This window comes from Staurois parvus, unplaced genomic scaffold (genome assembly GCF_062004578.1).
Source record: "Staurois parvus isolate SC_StPar_1 unplaced genomic scaffold, SC_StPar_1.0 ptg001091l, whole genome shotgun sequence".
In the NCBI taxonomy this organism is placed as follows: Eukaryota; Metazoa; Chordata; class Amphibia; order Anura; family Ranidae; genus Staurois; species Staurois parvus.
Window position 1 is genome coordinate 475001 of NW_028318887.1, and position 15027 is coordinate 490027.

The 15027-nt window shown below is 42.1% G+C and overlaps 1 protein-coding gene across 2 annotated transcripts in view; it reads right to left on the minus strand.

Moving 5' to 3' along the window:
• The window catches only part of SF3B2 (splicing factor 3b subunit 2), a 57896-nt gene that overhangs the window by 23704 nt on the left and 19165 nt on the right, over positions 1 to 15027 (minus strand). For both annotated transcript variants that reach the window (XM_089658769.1, XM_089658768.1), the window contains 6 exons: positions 12572 to 12666; positions 12089 to 12191; positions 4707 to 4786; positions 2386 to 2589; positions 988 to 1113; positions 495 to 575 (listed from right to left, as the gene is read on the minus strand). In XM_089658769.1, the coding sequence (XP_089514895.1) occupies positions 495 to 575; positions 988 to 1113; positions 2386 to 2589; positions 4707 to 4786; positions 12089 to 12191; positions 12572 to 12666 (689 nt within the window). The remainder of the gene's footprint in view (positions 1 to 494; positions 576 to 987; positions 1114 to 2385; positions 2590 to 4706; positions 4787 to 12088; positions 12192 to 12571; positions 12667 to 15027) is intronic.

Below are 15027 nucleotides of genomic sequence, written 5' to 3' on the forward strand. Positions count from 1 at the left end.
CCCCAGAGGAGCTCACCTTCAAAGCATTCGCAAAAGGCACCTTTCCCAAACAGGGTCAGCTGAACAAGCCACAAGTTTCTGCGCATATGCAGAAAGTAAAGACATTCTGTAGATTTGACAAAGAGCATTCTCCATGGCATCTACACAGAATAGTAAGGCCAAGGACAAGAGCTGTAGTCTTGCAGAATGGAATAAGATTACCTATATTAGGAGATAGTTCACTACCAAGTCCTCCAGTCCAGATCTCCATAGTCTGGGGCAACTGTTAGAATGGCAATAGCCAGCTGCAGGGGTGGACCTTCCAGAGCAAACAATGGATTTTAAAAAAGTCCCTAAACCTTCATTCACTGAATCTTTAAAATTCTCTTCATAGTCGTCTAGGTGGTGGTTTACAATCAGATATGTATGCACTTTTCTTTTCCTTTTTTTTTTTTAACCACACATATGATCATAACACCTATATTTATGATTTCATGCCCACCAGAGCTAATTACCTGCTTCAGTTCTGCCACAGTGAACCTATTCATTCTCCTTAATTTCTTCTTAGACAGCTTAGGGGCATCTAGCTTTTTGTCCTGGAAAATATATTAGAAGAAAACACTAACAACTGTATGAGAAAGTAAATGGATCAGTGAGATATGAACATGCGATGCAACCTATATAGATTAAGGCCTTCTTCACACCATACAAATCACACAGATTTCACTTGCAGACACACAAGTTTACAATCAGTTTTCATGTGCGTTTCAGTGAATTTTATACAAGGTGCAGATTGCTGTGCAAAGAAATCTGCATGTGATTCTAGTGTTGTGGTGCAAATAGGGCACATAGAAAACAATTGTTTTTGTGCCCTTGCAGAACATGCGTAGAAAAACGGACCTCTCTGCATCATGGTGTGAACAAGGCCTTAGAGCCGAAGAAGGAAAACAAAGAGAAGACCGTTATTAACAAAAAAGTATTATATAAAAATATACACCGATTCCCAACCTCATCATCACTGTCGCTGTCACTGTCCATTAGTTCCTCTTCAAACCTTTTTCTAGGTGCAGCTGGCTCCACCTTCTCCACTTTTTCTGGCTCTTTTTCTTTTTCCCGCTTAACATCATCTGTCAGCTGCAATTTAAACATGTACAAAGTCACATGCAACAGCACAGTGCTCCATAGTTACTCAACATAGGGTACTGAAGGCACAAGATGAGAATTTGAGTAACATAAAACAGTAGTATTGTAGCTTTATAGAATTTGATCTTTCACTCAAAAGGTATTTAGTGAATCAATGGGCTCCACTAATTCAGAGATATCAACCCTAACAACCGTGATTCATCTGCTGTCTGCAAAATAACTGCCATTTGAAAAAAAAAAAAAAACGAAACTTGACAAAAACTGTGTTTTTACTCACTTTTAATACATTTTTGGTGATTGAATAGGGATACAGTGTACCCCATATTCATTCATTTGGGGAGTGGGCAATCTGGGGGCTACCAGATTCGAATAAGCCCTCCACCCGAAGACCCCCCAAATCCACCGGCCAGGGAAGGAGACTTATCCTCATCAACACGGGGACACGGCAGCCGCCTGCTTCTTAACCACTTGCCCTCCAAAGGCTTTAGCCCCCTTCCTAACCAGGCCATTTTTTGTGATATGATGCTGTGTTACTTTAATTGACAATTGCAACGGTGTACATAAATTAAATGTATGTCCTTTTTTCCCACAAATACAGCTTGCTTTTGGTGATATTTGATCAACTCTGCGGTTTTTATTTATTGTGCTATAAACATAAAAAGATCGACAATTTTGAAAAAAAAAAAAAAATGTATTACTTTTTGCTATAAAACATATCCAATTAAAAAAAAAATCAAATTTCTTCTTAAATTTAGGCCACAAGGTATTCTGCTACATGTCTTTGCTAGAAAAAAAAATCTTAATACGTGTAAATTAGTTTGTGAACATTATAAGTTGGTTTATGTGAATGTTATAGCGCCTACAAATGGCAGTATATATACTGGAAACTTTTTTTTAATACTAGTAATGGCGGCGATCAGCAACTTATAGCAGGACTGCGGCAGGCTGATACTGGGTGGGAACTGATCAACTTCCACTGACACCCCCAGTGACACTAATACAGTGATCATACCCGGTTATTGACATCAGTGAATAGTGGCACAGGTAGGGCGCACGTCTCCTACCCGGAAACATAAAATCCCGTATATATATGTGATTTTGCGCACCCCTGCTGCCCTGTATCAGTATATCTGCTATAGGGCGGTTGGAAAGTGGTTAAAAGCAAAGCCTCCTATAAACAAATTGGTAATTTTATATTCCACAAGGTGGAGAGGTCTTCTGTTAACAAAACAAAAAACACTTGCAAAACATCATATGGGGTACCTTAAATGCCTGGAAGATCCTCTTGAAGAAAATGAAATTAGGATCATAAATATCTGGCTCTTCTGTAATGTACTCTATTTCAACTTTTCCTCCTGCTGTGTCAGCTTCTGCTGCCTCATTCAGCTCATCTACGATAACAGTAGTCACTGCAGTTGTCCGTCTACGTATTCGTTTCTTACGATTTCTTCGTCTACGACTTTTTTTCTGTAGGGTAAACAGGTTTATAAATACCTCACATTCCATTTCAGCGTTTATCATTTTATCACAAGGTTCATTGTGTTTTGGTTTTGTAGTCACACATTTACCTGCTTACTAGCTTACCTTGAGCTCCGTAGCTACTAGCTGGAAAATGTACCAAATGTCTTCAACATTAGAGAACAAGTCCAGAAAAACACAACTAACTCCTACTAGCTATACAATGACTGTGATAAATTAGAACCTTTGCAGACATTTTTCTAGCAAAAAAAACAAAACCACAAACATATCCTCATCTATCCTACACCCTTCATTATGACAATTTAAAGTAGAACTAAACCCAACTATTCTTTGAAGCCAAGGGAGCTATCATCCTAGCCGCTGAGCTGCAGTTGCCAAAACATATGATCAGTTATGACACAAAGTCATATCAGTTATGTCATCGATTGCTTGACATTTTGAGAAAACAAGCAATTGTGAGAATCATTTAATGCATCGATTGAATATACAAGTTTGGGAAACCATTAAAGCGTAACTAAAAGCAAAAATTTTTGTTTGTGCAAAAAAAGGTAAAAGGGGTGTGGAAATGTTTGAAAAAACTACTTGTCCAGGAACTAAATCTGGGTCCCAATCTACTTGTCCAGATATAAAACAAATAAAAAAAATTAACCAAAACCGTATTTAAATCTGAGGTGCTTTTAGGAATGTCTGGGGCTTTATAGAGACTTAAACATTTAATTTTTTTAACATTGCGCTGTATATCTCCTCCCCCCCCCTCCCTGCCTGTCTCCAGCACCGCACCCAGGGACTAGCAGGGAGGGGAGAGACCTTGCAGTGTAATTAGCACCGATTGGGTGCTCCTCAGGAAAGGGGGGTGTTGGGGCTATCCTTTATCCCTTTTGCTGCCTGAGCCATTTTTGCATTTTTTGCACACGTTTAAAAAAAAAATTTTTAGGCTTGAAGATTACACAAAATCCCCAAACATTATATATTTTATGAAAGCAGAGACCCTGGAGCAGGGGTCCTCAAACTACAGCCCGCGGGCCAGATACGGCCAGCCAAAGTAATTTACTCCGCCCGCCAGTCATTCATAGCCGAAACGAAAAGGGGCAGGCACATGACCTGGGTGCAGGGCCACTGATAAGGCACTACCACCTGACCTGTTGTACCAGGCGCGGCCCCATCAACTCTGCAGGGGAGCCCAGACAGCATTACAGTTCTTTAGTGAATAAAAAAAATAATGCTTGTTAAACTTCACCCCCACAGCTACTTGTTTACTGGGCTGTAATTACATTTTCCTGGGTCCCATCAGGTCAACAGAGGGGTCCAGGAGGTGAGCACAGTGGATGTACTTTTTCTTCTTTTTCAGGAAGCATGTACACCATTCCACCCTGCATGTAGCCCTGGTACTCAATTAGTCCCAGCCAGCCGGCTGCTGTTGCTACCCACTGCCTTCCCTGGCGGAGCGGTACTAGATTCTCTGCTCAGCTCACGCCTAACATCCTCAAGTGCCGAGACTGATGTGAAGTGGCTCAGCAGCTGAGAGGGAGCAGCAGGACAGCGTGCAGAACGACAGAATGCTTTCACCTGACAGGTGAGCCCTGCTGCTTCCCCGCAGCAGGGCTAAAGGATAAAAAAAAACTACCTGCCTGTTGCCCAGAACTACATGTCCCGGGTGTTGGGGGATACAAAAGTCAACATCCCAAACTAAATGTTCACATGTTGGGTGGTCACCAGAACAGGAATAGAGGGGAAATCTTCCAATGAGGCCACTTGTTCTTGTGACCCTGGAATTCCTTCACTTTGGAAAAATTTCCTTTCACTTCCTGTTTTGGCTATAGGACAGGACGTGAAAGGAAATCTCCACAGTGGGACACAGATGGCAAAAGGGGTTATATCCCTCCCTTACTATATCCAAAATTTAAGAAAAAAAATACTTTAGTTACACTTCAAATCCATGGACTTTGTTTTACTTTAAGGCAAATTATAGATTTTTATTTAGCTGCAGATTTAGGTTTACCTCACCATGAATAAAATAAAGTAAACATTTAGACATTTTGGCTGCACCTTGATCAGCTTAAATCACTGCGATTCTGTAATCATCCCATTCAGTTTCATTTTCATACCTCCTTCTTTTGTCCAGTGCTCTCTTCTTCAGTTTCTGATGCAGTGTAAATATGTCTGGCATCATCATAATCTTCCTCTTCTATAACAAATACATTAATAGATGAAAAACACTTGCAGATGATGCTCTCTTTGAAAATATCAAGAGAAAAGACTACCATGCTGCATAGAGTAACAGACATGTTTCACCCAATATGACAACAGTGTAGTCCTTAGGTATATTAAAAACAGGTTTTTGAACTCACCGTAAAATTATTTTCTCCGAGTCCATTGAGGGACACATACATTGAGGGAAACCATATACAGTAGTGTTACAGGAGGACTAGACACTGGCAAATAAAATCTGTAGGCCAGTTCAGAATTAACTATCCTCCACCCAGTGTGCCTCAGTTAAGCAAGCAGCAGTAGCAAGAGCAAGCAGTACTAACAGCACGAATTCCAACGCCAAATTCAAAAATTTGAGCAAACATTACCTTAGGCTAGTGCAGTAGAATTACGCTATATTGCCATAAGTATTGGAAGCCTGCCTTTACATGCACATGAACTGCAATGGCATCCCAGTTTTAGTTTGTAAGGTTCAATATGGAGTTAACCCACCCTTTGACGCTATAATAGCTTCAGATCTTCTGGGAAAACTGTCCACAAGGTTTAGGAGCGTGTCTATGGGAATGTTTGACCATTCTTCCAGAAGCGCATTTGTGAGGTTAGACACTGATCTTGGACAAGGCCTGGCTTGCAGTCTCTGTTCTAATTCACCCCAAAGGTGTTCTATTGGGTTGAGGTCAGGAATTTGTGCAGGCCAGTCAAGTTCCTTCACCCCAAACTCGCTCATCCCTATCTTTATGGATCTTGCTTTGTGCACTGGTGTGCAGTCATGTTGAAACCATGGGGCCATCCCCAAACTGTTCCCACAAAGCTGAAAGCATGAAATTGTCCAAAATGTCTTGGTATGCTGATGCCTTAAGAGTTCCTTCACTGGAACTAAGGGGCCAAGCCCAACCCCTGAAACACAACCCCACACCATATTCCCCCCTCCACCAAACTTACACTTGGCACAATGAAGTCAGGCAAGTACCGTTCTTCTGGCAAATGACAAACCCAGACACGTCCATCTGATTGCCAGACAGAGAAGCGTGATTTGTCACTTCAGAGAACACATCTCTATTGCTCTAGAGCAGGGCTTGACAAGTTTTTTTTCAGTCTAGGAGCCAGCTAAAAAAGTTAAGCCAGTTTTTCCTTTTTTAGGGTAGCATCGGTTCAGTGCCCGGGACTTCACGCAATGCAATTTGCCACGCGACAATCACAGCAAAGCCACACCATGTTTTAGGTGCTACCGAAAATAATGGCACCTGAACCTGTGTTTTATGATCACAGCAATTCTGTCACGGTCCCAAAACACCCAGGTGTGAATGGAACCTGCTTGGTTCACACATATGCGATTCTGGATTCGTTTTAAAAATTTTAAAGATTCACCTGACAGGCTAGATATTTTGTGTCCCTATTGAGGTGTTTCACACAGATACGATCCACACACATTGTGTTTGAGTGCCATTATGAAAAGGGCCCTGTTCGAGTCTGTGGCGGTGCGTTCCAGACTTGCAAGTGATAGAGAAGAGGGGCATGCAGAGATAAGTGTTCACATAGGATTGCTACTGACAGGAGTTTTCCCAAAGAAGCCTATGGGAGGCGCGACCTCCCATAGAAGCCTATGGGAGGCAGTGTGGGTGAACCCTGGCGCCAGGGCACAATTTCTAGTCACCAGTGCGACCTGGGATGTCTTGAGCCCAGCCCTAGAGTCCAGTGGCAGCGTGCTTTACACCACTGCATCTGACGCTTTGCATTGCACTTGGTGATGTAAAGCTTGGATGCAGGTCACATGAAGTTTGGAGGTCTTTAGCTATTGACCCTGCAAGCAGTTGGCAACTTCTGCGCACCGTGTGCTTCAGCATGCGCTGACCCCGCTTTGTCTTTACATGGCCCACCACTTCGTGGCCGAGTTGCTGTTGCTCCCACGTTATTATAATACCACTAACAGCTAACCGTGGAATATTTAGTAGCAAGGAAATATCACAGATGGACTTATTGCACAGGTGAAACTAATCACTGTACCACGCTTGAATTCACTGAGCTCTTGAGAGCGATCCATTCTTTCACAAATGCTTGTAAAAGCAGTCTCTGCACGCCTAGATGCTTGATTTTATACACTTGTAGCCATGGAGGTGAATGAAACACGTGAATCCAATGATTTGGAGGGGTGTCCCAATACTTTGGCAAAATAGTGTATTTACAGAGGGGAATAACATCCTAACTCAGTGGTCTCAAAACATTCTGAATATAGGGTCAATTTACTGCTTCTGAGACTTTGAGGGGGCCAGAACATAGCCAGCATGAGTAGAGAATGTCCTGGCATCAATGGGAGTAAACAATGTCCCAACATTGGTCTAAGTGGAAGAAAGTGTCCCATTGTTGGTATTATGGGAAGAAATAGTGCCCCATTATTGGTGTCAGTGGGAGGAGTAGTGCCTCATTGTTGGTATCAGGGGAAGGAATAGTCTATCATTGGTGTCAATGGGAAGTATAGTGCCCTATCATTGGTATCAGTGGGAAATATAGTGCCCAATTGTTAGGATCAGTGGTAGGAATTATGCCCCATTGTTGGTGTAAGTAGAAGGAATATTGCCTTGCATCAGTAGGAAGAATAGTGCCCCAAGGGCCTGATAAAGACAAGCAAAGGGCCACATCTGGCCCCTGGGTCACAGTTTGGAGACCACTGTCCTAATTGAAAACTCGCCCTACATGTAAAACAGGACAAAGGTCAAAGTTACTGAAGAACCTGTCTGACCTTATCCATGCTGTAGGTTTTTTAGGGGACCAAACTTGGCAGATCCTGGTGGGCATACCCCTAACTACACTTGTTACACAATGTGCAAAGGTGAATGCCGAACTCGTGTCCCTTTATGGAGATACAGGAATTTTGAAACAGGGACGACAGGTGAAGCAAGGTCACAAAGAATCAACCTAATGCTCAGACCAGAACAGAAGAGCCTCAGCCAAAGGGAAAGACTACACTTGATGGGACACTGAGCCTGCATTAGCAACATTTGTGAGCTAAAAAACGGTCATCAACAACTGAAGCAACACAAGTACTCAATAGAGAGAGAAACAAAAAGTTATGGTTAACAATCAAAACACTGCAAATTTTTCTCAGGGTCAAAGGAGAATCCCTAGAAGGAAAAAACAGGTCCACAAGAAAGATCAACAGGTTTATGGGTGAACATATACACAACCTTTATACTTCCAACCCCTGAAACCAGGCACGGAAGGCTCTCAGTAAGAATATGGATACCTGACCAGTCATCCAATCTCACTAGGAAATTTACAAGGCAGAAAGAAGCTCCAGTATAATATCCCAAGGGGATAATCAAAGGACCCAAGGAAAAATTTGAGCTAACCCAAAAGATACAAATCTCAAAGTTAGCTAGACCGAATAAGAGAAAGTATGGTGCAAAGAGGTACCATTAAAAGGGTAAAACTACCACTCGAGACCAGTGTACAAAACACTACAAGGCAGGAGGATAGCCAAACCCATCCACTAAGACACCTGACCGGGTTGCTGGGGCCTGACCAAGAACCCCTGTGGAATCCAGAAACCAGATTCAGAACATGAAACTAAGCATCCTGTCTAATTCAGTGAAGTGTCAGTGGAACAAGGGGCAGGAGCCATAGTCATAGAGCCAAGAACCTTCACTTGTTTAGGAACATATGACTGTGGAAGGGATCTTGAAATGCTTCAAGAGGTTAATGAACAGCAACAGTAAGAGGAGGTCCCACAAAGGTCTTTTGGGTGTACACCATCCCTAACATGAAGTACCTGTGGTATCCTCCAGCGTGAGCTGTCAATCCAGGGAAACACCAGGCACTACAGTGGTGTTTTCTTCCTCCCAAGCAGGAGATGGGGCAAACTCCTCTCTGGAATAGAGACTACAGGTTGAAAAGAGCCAGAATGCAATGCAGTGTGTAAGGGAGACCGTGTGGTTATGAATAACAGTCCTACAACACCAAAGTGATGTCCAACGGAGTAGAAGTCAAGTCTTAAATGGAGATTACCACATATATTTACAAATGTTGTGCAACTAAAACCTCTAAATTAACACAAAGTGCTAAACAATGTAATTTGCTGGATGGTAAGTGTGTCCGGAAACGTTTATATTGTTAAAGTTCTGTGTAAACTTCCATGTGCACTGTACGTTAAAAAGTTAGTTGCAAATTGATTGTAGCAATTGCCATTTTGTTTGACTTGCTGGATTTGGCATGGAGGTCTTAAGCTGCTATTGTTTTGTGCTGGGCATCTGCTGTGTCCCTACTAATTATGGAGGAATAGATTACCTCCAGGCACACTTGTCCCCAATTTATCTATTTCTGTATATGCTTTAAAATAGAGGGACTCTTACAGAATCATGGATTAGAGTTGGGACCCCACTACACAGAGGAGCAGTGTGACTTCCACATAGATTTGCAATGCTGAGCAACCATACCATTTGTGTGCGAGTCGTGTAATTACCTTTTTTTTGTTATTGCTGGCTGGCTAGCTTATAAATGTGCTAAGAAATGTTTGTATTGTATTTGTTCACATCCAGAGAACTACTCACAGTGAGATCCCCAGAAGAAAACTACTACCTACTGCTCTGGGAAACAGACTTAATTCCTAGGTATGAGGACACCAGTATAAAAATGAGCCCTCCCAGGGTGATAGTAAGAGACCAACCCAATAACCTTAAGCAACTGATGGTTTACACCGGGGACCATCTAAATGCAACGCCAGAGAACCTGGCACCTAAATACTGATGAAAAGGCATCAGAAGACAGGGAGTCAAAGAATGAGGACAATGTTTGCAAGGTAATCCCTCAACACCCTACAAACCCCTAAATATGAAGAAGGGGGCATTTCCCTGAAAGTTAAAGCAGTATTAAACACAAAAGCAAGCATTATATTGCATATACCAATTCTTAGATGTGATGGCTGTGTTAGCTTTCTATTTTAGGCTCTCTTTTATTTCTTCTGGTGATCCAGCCAGTAACTCTGTTGCTTTCCAACAGATAAGCTCTCTTGCAGGTACAGGAATGTGAAAGACCTTATACCACTGGCAGGGGTGCTTAAAATGAGTAGCTTTTATTTATTTATGTAAAAACATTACCCTAAAATGGAAGAAAAAAAAACGGTCTGCTGTAACTGATTATAAAATATTAGCTGGAGTTAACCTGCAATTTGTTACTGTATTTAAATCCACTTGTACATCTAACACTCCCCTTCCCCCAGACTAACAATGCTGCTGTCCAAATCTTCCACCTGCACTCATTCATCCGGAGTGGTGTCTGTATAATACAGGAGGTGAAAACAGAGGGGGGAAAAAAGCCCAAGAAAGAAACCTAATGTAGCCACTACATAGGATTGATAAGCTGCAATACACGACATATTTGTATTGGGTTTAATATCATTTAACGGAAAGGTCCACTGCTCCATAGGATGTGGACTTTTATCAGTCACCAACAGGCAAGGCTGTTAAGCTCAAATCCTCAAATAGTTACCAACACTAGACACTTGTGAGGCCACAATTGGTCTATGTGTACTAACGGTCTTAAGCTGACAGAGAAGGGTGGGCTTTCTCAAATTCTTCCCCAGATTTCCTGCGCTTGAGCACTGGTAACTTTGCTAATGATAGTGTCAAGAGCAGGTCCAAAGAGGTAACATTCCTTGAAGTGGAAACAATTGAGCTGTTCCTTGGACATCTCAGAATCCCAAATAAGCAGCCTGAGTGCCCTGTGTATTTGTACAGGCATGATTAAGACAGGTTTAGAGGCCTTTAACAAGCAGTAGCAACTAAAGCACAAGACTCCAGACATTTCTCTATAATACGAGGGCTTAACCCAGTGGTTGAGGGATCCTCTCTAAGTGATTTTACCTACATGGTATGACAATTCAAAATTCCTGCCAACACAGGGTAGAGGGCAAAACCCAGTTAAGTGCAACTGAGATCTAAGAAGGGAATTCAACTTCATGTCAGTGAAACCTTGAAGGGCAAGATCACTGGTGCATCCAGACCACCAATCTGTAAATACCTTCTCAAAAGGAAAAATGTTCTGGCACACTCCCAAGTGGGGCAAAGGGCCCTTCACGGTGTTACCAGTTTGCATAGAGGAAGCTTTAAAATGTGAATTGGAAAGACATTTACAACTGTAGGGACTATAAAAGACCCAAGGTCTGGAAAAGCAAGCAGATTCTGTAGATGCAAGCCGATATACACCGCATCAACAAGGTTTGAAACAACCCCGTGTATCCAAGTCAACAGGAAACTGAATTGACTCAAAAACATCCTCTCCTGAAACAGACTCTTGGAAATCAGATCAGAGAACAGAGATTGCAGGCCCCAAATTATTTTTACGGTCTCAGTAGTGTCAGAAACAGACTCGGCAGTGGATGACACTGGAGCACACTTACAGCCTCTCTGTTAGCAGAATGTTCCAGTAACTGTGCACAAAAAGTTAAGAAGTCCATAGTGAACATGGAGGAAGTCCATCAACCCTGATAGAATTGAAGCAGTAATAGAAAAGAATAGAAAGCCCAGGTTGCAAATTACAGACATCAGTTCCATCTGGAGATACAGAGTAAACAACTCCAGAACCACTAGCAGAGTTTGGCCTGAGGTCATCTGTGAGCAGGATTGTCCTGTGTGTCTTTACGAAGACATTTTTCACTACGTGACAGTAAGCAACAGGGCCCATTGATAGGCAAGATCTCAAGTACTTAGAAACCCAGACAGCTGGTGTCAATGAGGGTTTTAGGAAGCCAGTGGTGAAAACGTCACTGTAGGTGGCAGTGTAATCAAAACTGGACAACCACAGCAAGAACAGTAGCGAGATGATGCTTCCTCTAAATTTACACAGTATAAAGTGCCCATATGTCACATTCAATGCTAGACTCTCAATGTCCAGAAGTCTACTCAGAGCGAGTCCTCCGACACAGAGTCATACCTAAGGCCATAGCAAGGATCTAGACACAGAAAAGTGATCCATGGCTAGCCAACGAGTACACCAAGCAGAGAAGGCATCCATTTTCCTGAACAATGGCTCTTGCTTTCTCAAAAAACACACAAAACACTGGAGGAAATGAATGCCAAAATGCTGGGTAGAAAAGTTGTTCGCTGACAACTCTTCTCTCTGCTAGTGTTTAATCCTACTGTAGGTGTCAGTATAACCTGAAAGTATATGACTTCCTGTGCCTCTCAAAGGACAAGAAAGAAAACCTCTGTTTCTTGTAATGATTTATATATTGGCTCCAAATATAGTCAAATGCTTCAAAATTATCAGTAAAAGTAAAACACATTACCTGTGGTAACTGTCACACTCATCTCCTCTTGCCTGATCTCTTTAAGCTGTAGAATTTTTTCAAGGACTTGAGGAATCTTTGGGCCTACTGAAGAATCTTCTGTCTATAGGGCAACAACATCAATTAAAATTACTCATGAAAAACTCTGAAGAACCAAACTAATCTATAAATAGACAGACACAGGGTTCTAAAAATCTTTTGGGAAGTAAAATTTTTTATGGGCTCTTATTCACACCAGACGGACTTTGAATGCCCATACAAATCTAGGGGAAAGCAAAATCCCCATGAAACAGGTCAAATGGGGAATAATAGCAGGTCAGACGCAGCCATCAATGAATTCTGAACAATCTCAGAAGTGACATAAGCTAATTTTAAGCTGATGTCATTGACTCAAGTTCAAAGTCTCTGGAATCAAGTCCATATTCAGTTTGCCATAAATCCAAGACTTTGCACTGCCAATTGGTCATATCAGGAAAAACTTGCCTCTCTAGATTCATCTCCAGGTGTCTGACTGAGGACTCGCTGTCGAGCCATCGAAGGTATCAGTGGTGGAATGACAGCTCCAATAGGAAGGTTGCCTGCAAATTAAAAACAAAAACAGGGCTATATGCAGACCTCTGTGGACAGAAATGAGAACTCCTAATGTACAGTGGGGCAAAAAAGTATTTAGTCAGCCACCAATTGTGCAAGTTCTCCCACTTAAAAAGATGAGAGAGACCTGTAATTGGCATCATAGGTAGACCTCAACTATGAGAGACAAAATGAGAAAAAAAAATCTAGACAATCACATTGGCTGATTTGGAAAGAATTTATTTGCAAATTATGGTGGAAAATAAGTATTTGGTCAATATCAAAAGTTTATCTCAATACTTTGTTATACAGTCAGGTCCATAAATATTGGGACATTGACACAATTCTAACATTTTTGGCTCTATACGTCACCACAATGGATTTGAAATGAAACAAACAAGATGTGCTTTAACTGCAGACTGTCAGCTTTAATTTGAGGGTATTTACATCCAAATCAGGTGAACGGTGTAGGAATTACAACAGTTTGCATATGTGCCTCCCACTTGTTAAGGGACCAAAAGTAATAGGACAATTGGCTTCCCAGCTGTTCCATGACCAGGTGTGTGTTATTCCCTCATTATCCCAATTACAATGAGCAGATAAAAGGTCCAGAGTTCATTTCAAGTGTGCTATTTGCATTTGGAATCTGTTGCTGTCAACTCTCAAGATGAGATCCAAAGAGCTGTCACTATCAGTGAAGCAAGCCATCATTAGGCTGAAAAAACAAAACAAACCCATCAGAGATAGCAAAAACATTAGGCATGGCCAAAACAACTGTGGAACATTCTTAAAAAGAAGGAATGCACCAGTGAGCTCAGCAACACCAAAAGACCCGGAAGACCACGGAAAACAACTGTGGTGGATGACCGAAGAATTCTTTCCCTGGTCAAGAAAACACCCTACACAACAGTTGGCCAGATCAAGAACACTCTCCAGGAGGTAGGTGTATGTGTGTCAAAGTCAACAATCAAGAGAAGACTTCACCAGAGTGAATACAGAGGGTTAACAACAAGATGTAAATCATTGGTGAGCATCAAAAAAAGGCCAGATTAGAGTTTGCCAAACGACATCTAAAAAAGCCTTCACAGTTCTGGAACAACATCCTATGGACAGATGAGACCAAGATCAACTTGTACCAGAGTGATGGGAAGAGAAGAGTATGGAGAAGGAAAGGACCTGCTCATGATCCTAAGCATACCACCTCATCAGTGAAGCATGGCAGAGGTAGTGTCATGGCGTGGGCATGTATGGCTGCCAATGGAACTGGTTCTCTTGTATTTATTGATGATGTGACTGCTGACAAAAGCAGCAGGATGAATTCTGAAGTGTTTCGGACAATATTATCTGCTCATATTCAGCCAAATGCTTCAGAACTCATTGGACGCCACTTCACAGTGCAGATGGACAATGACCCAAAGCATACTGCAAAAGCAACCAAAGAGTTTTTTAAGGGAAAGAAGTGGAATGTTATGCAATGGCCAAGTCAATCACCTGACCTGAATCCGATTGAGCATGCATTTCACTTGCTGAAGACAAAACTGAAGGGAAAATGCCCCAAGAACAAGCAGGAACTGAAGACAGTTGCAGTAGAGGCCTGACAGAGCATCACCAGGGATGAAACCCAGCGTCTGGTGATGTCTATGCGTTCCAGACTTCAGGCTGTAATTGACTGCAGAGGATTTGCAACCAAGTATTAAAAAGTGAAAGTTTGATTTATGATTATTCTGTCCCATTACTTTTGGTCCCTTAACAAGTGGGAGGCACATATGCAAACTGTTGTAATTCCTACACCGTTCACCTGATTTGGATGTAAATACCCTCAAATTAAAGGTGACAGTCTGCAGTTAAAGCACATCTTGTTCCTTTCATTTCAAATCCATTGTGGTGGTGTATAGAGCCAAAAATGTTAGAATTGTGTGGATGTCCCAATATTTATGGAGTTGACTGTATATCCTTTGTTGGCAATGACAGAGGTCAAACGTTTCCTGTAAGTCTTCACAAGGTTGGCACACACTGTTGCTGGTATGTTGGCCCATTCCTCCATGCAGATCTCCTCTAGAGCAGTGATGTTTTGGGGCTGTCGCTGGGCAACACGGACTTTCAACTCCCTCCAAAGGTTTTCTATGGGGTTGAGATCTGGAGACTGGCTAGGCCACTCCAGGACCTTGAAATGCTTCTTACGAAGCCACTTCTTCATTGCCCGGGCGGTATGTTTGGGATCATTGTCATGTTGGAAGAGCCAGCCACGTTTCATCTTCAATGCCCTTGCTGATGGAAGGAGGTTTGCACTTAAAATCTCACGATACATGGACCCATTTATTCCGTCCTGTACATGGATCAGTCGTCCTGGTCCCTTTGCGGAGAAACAG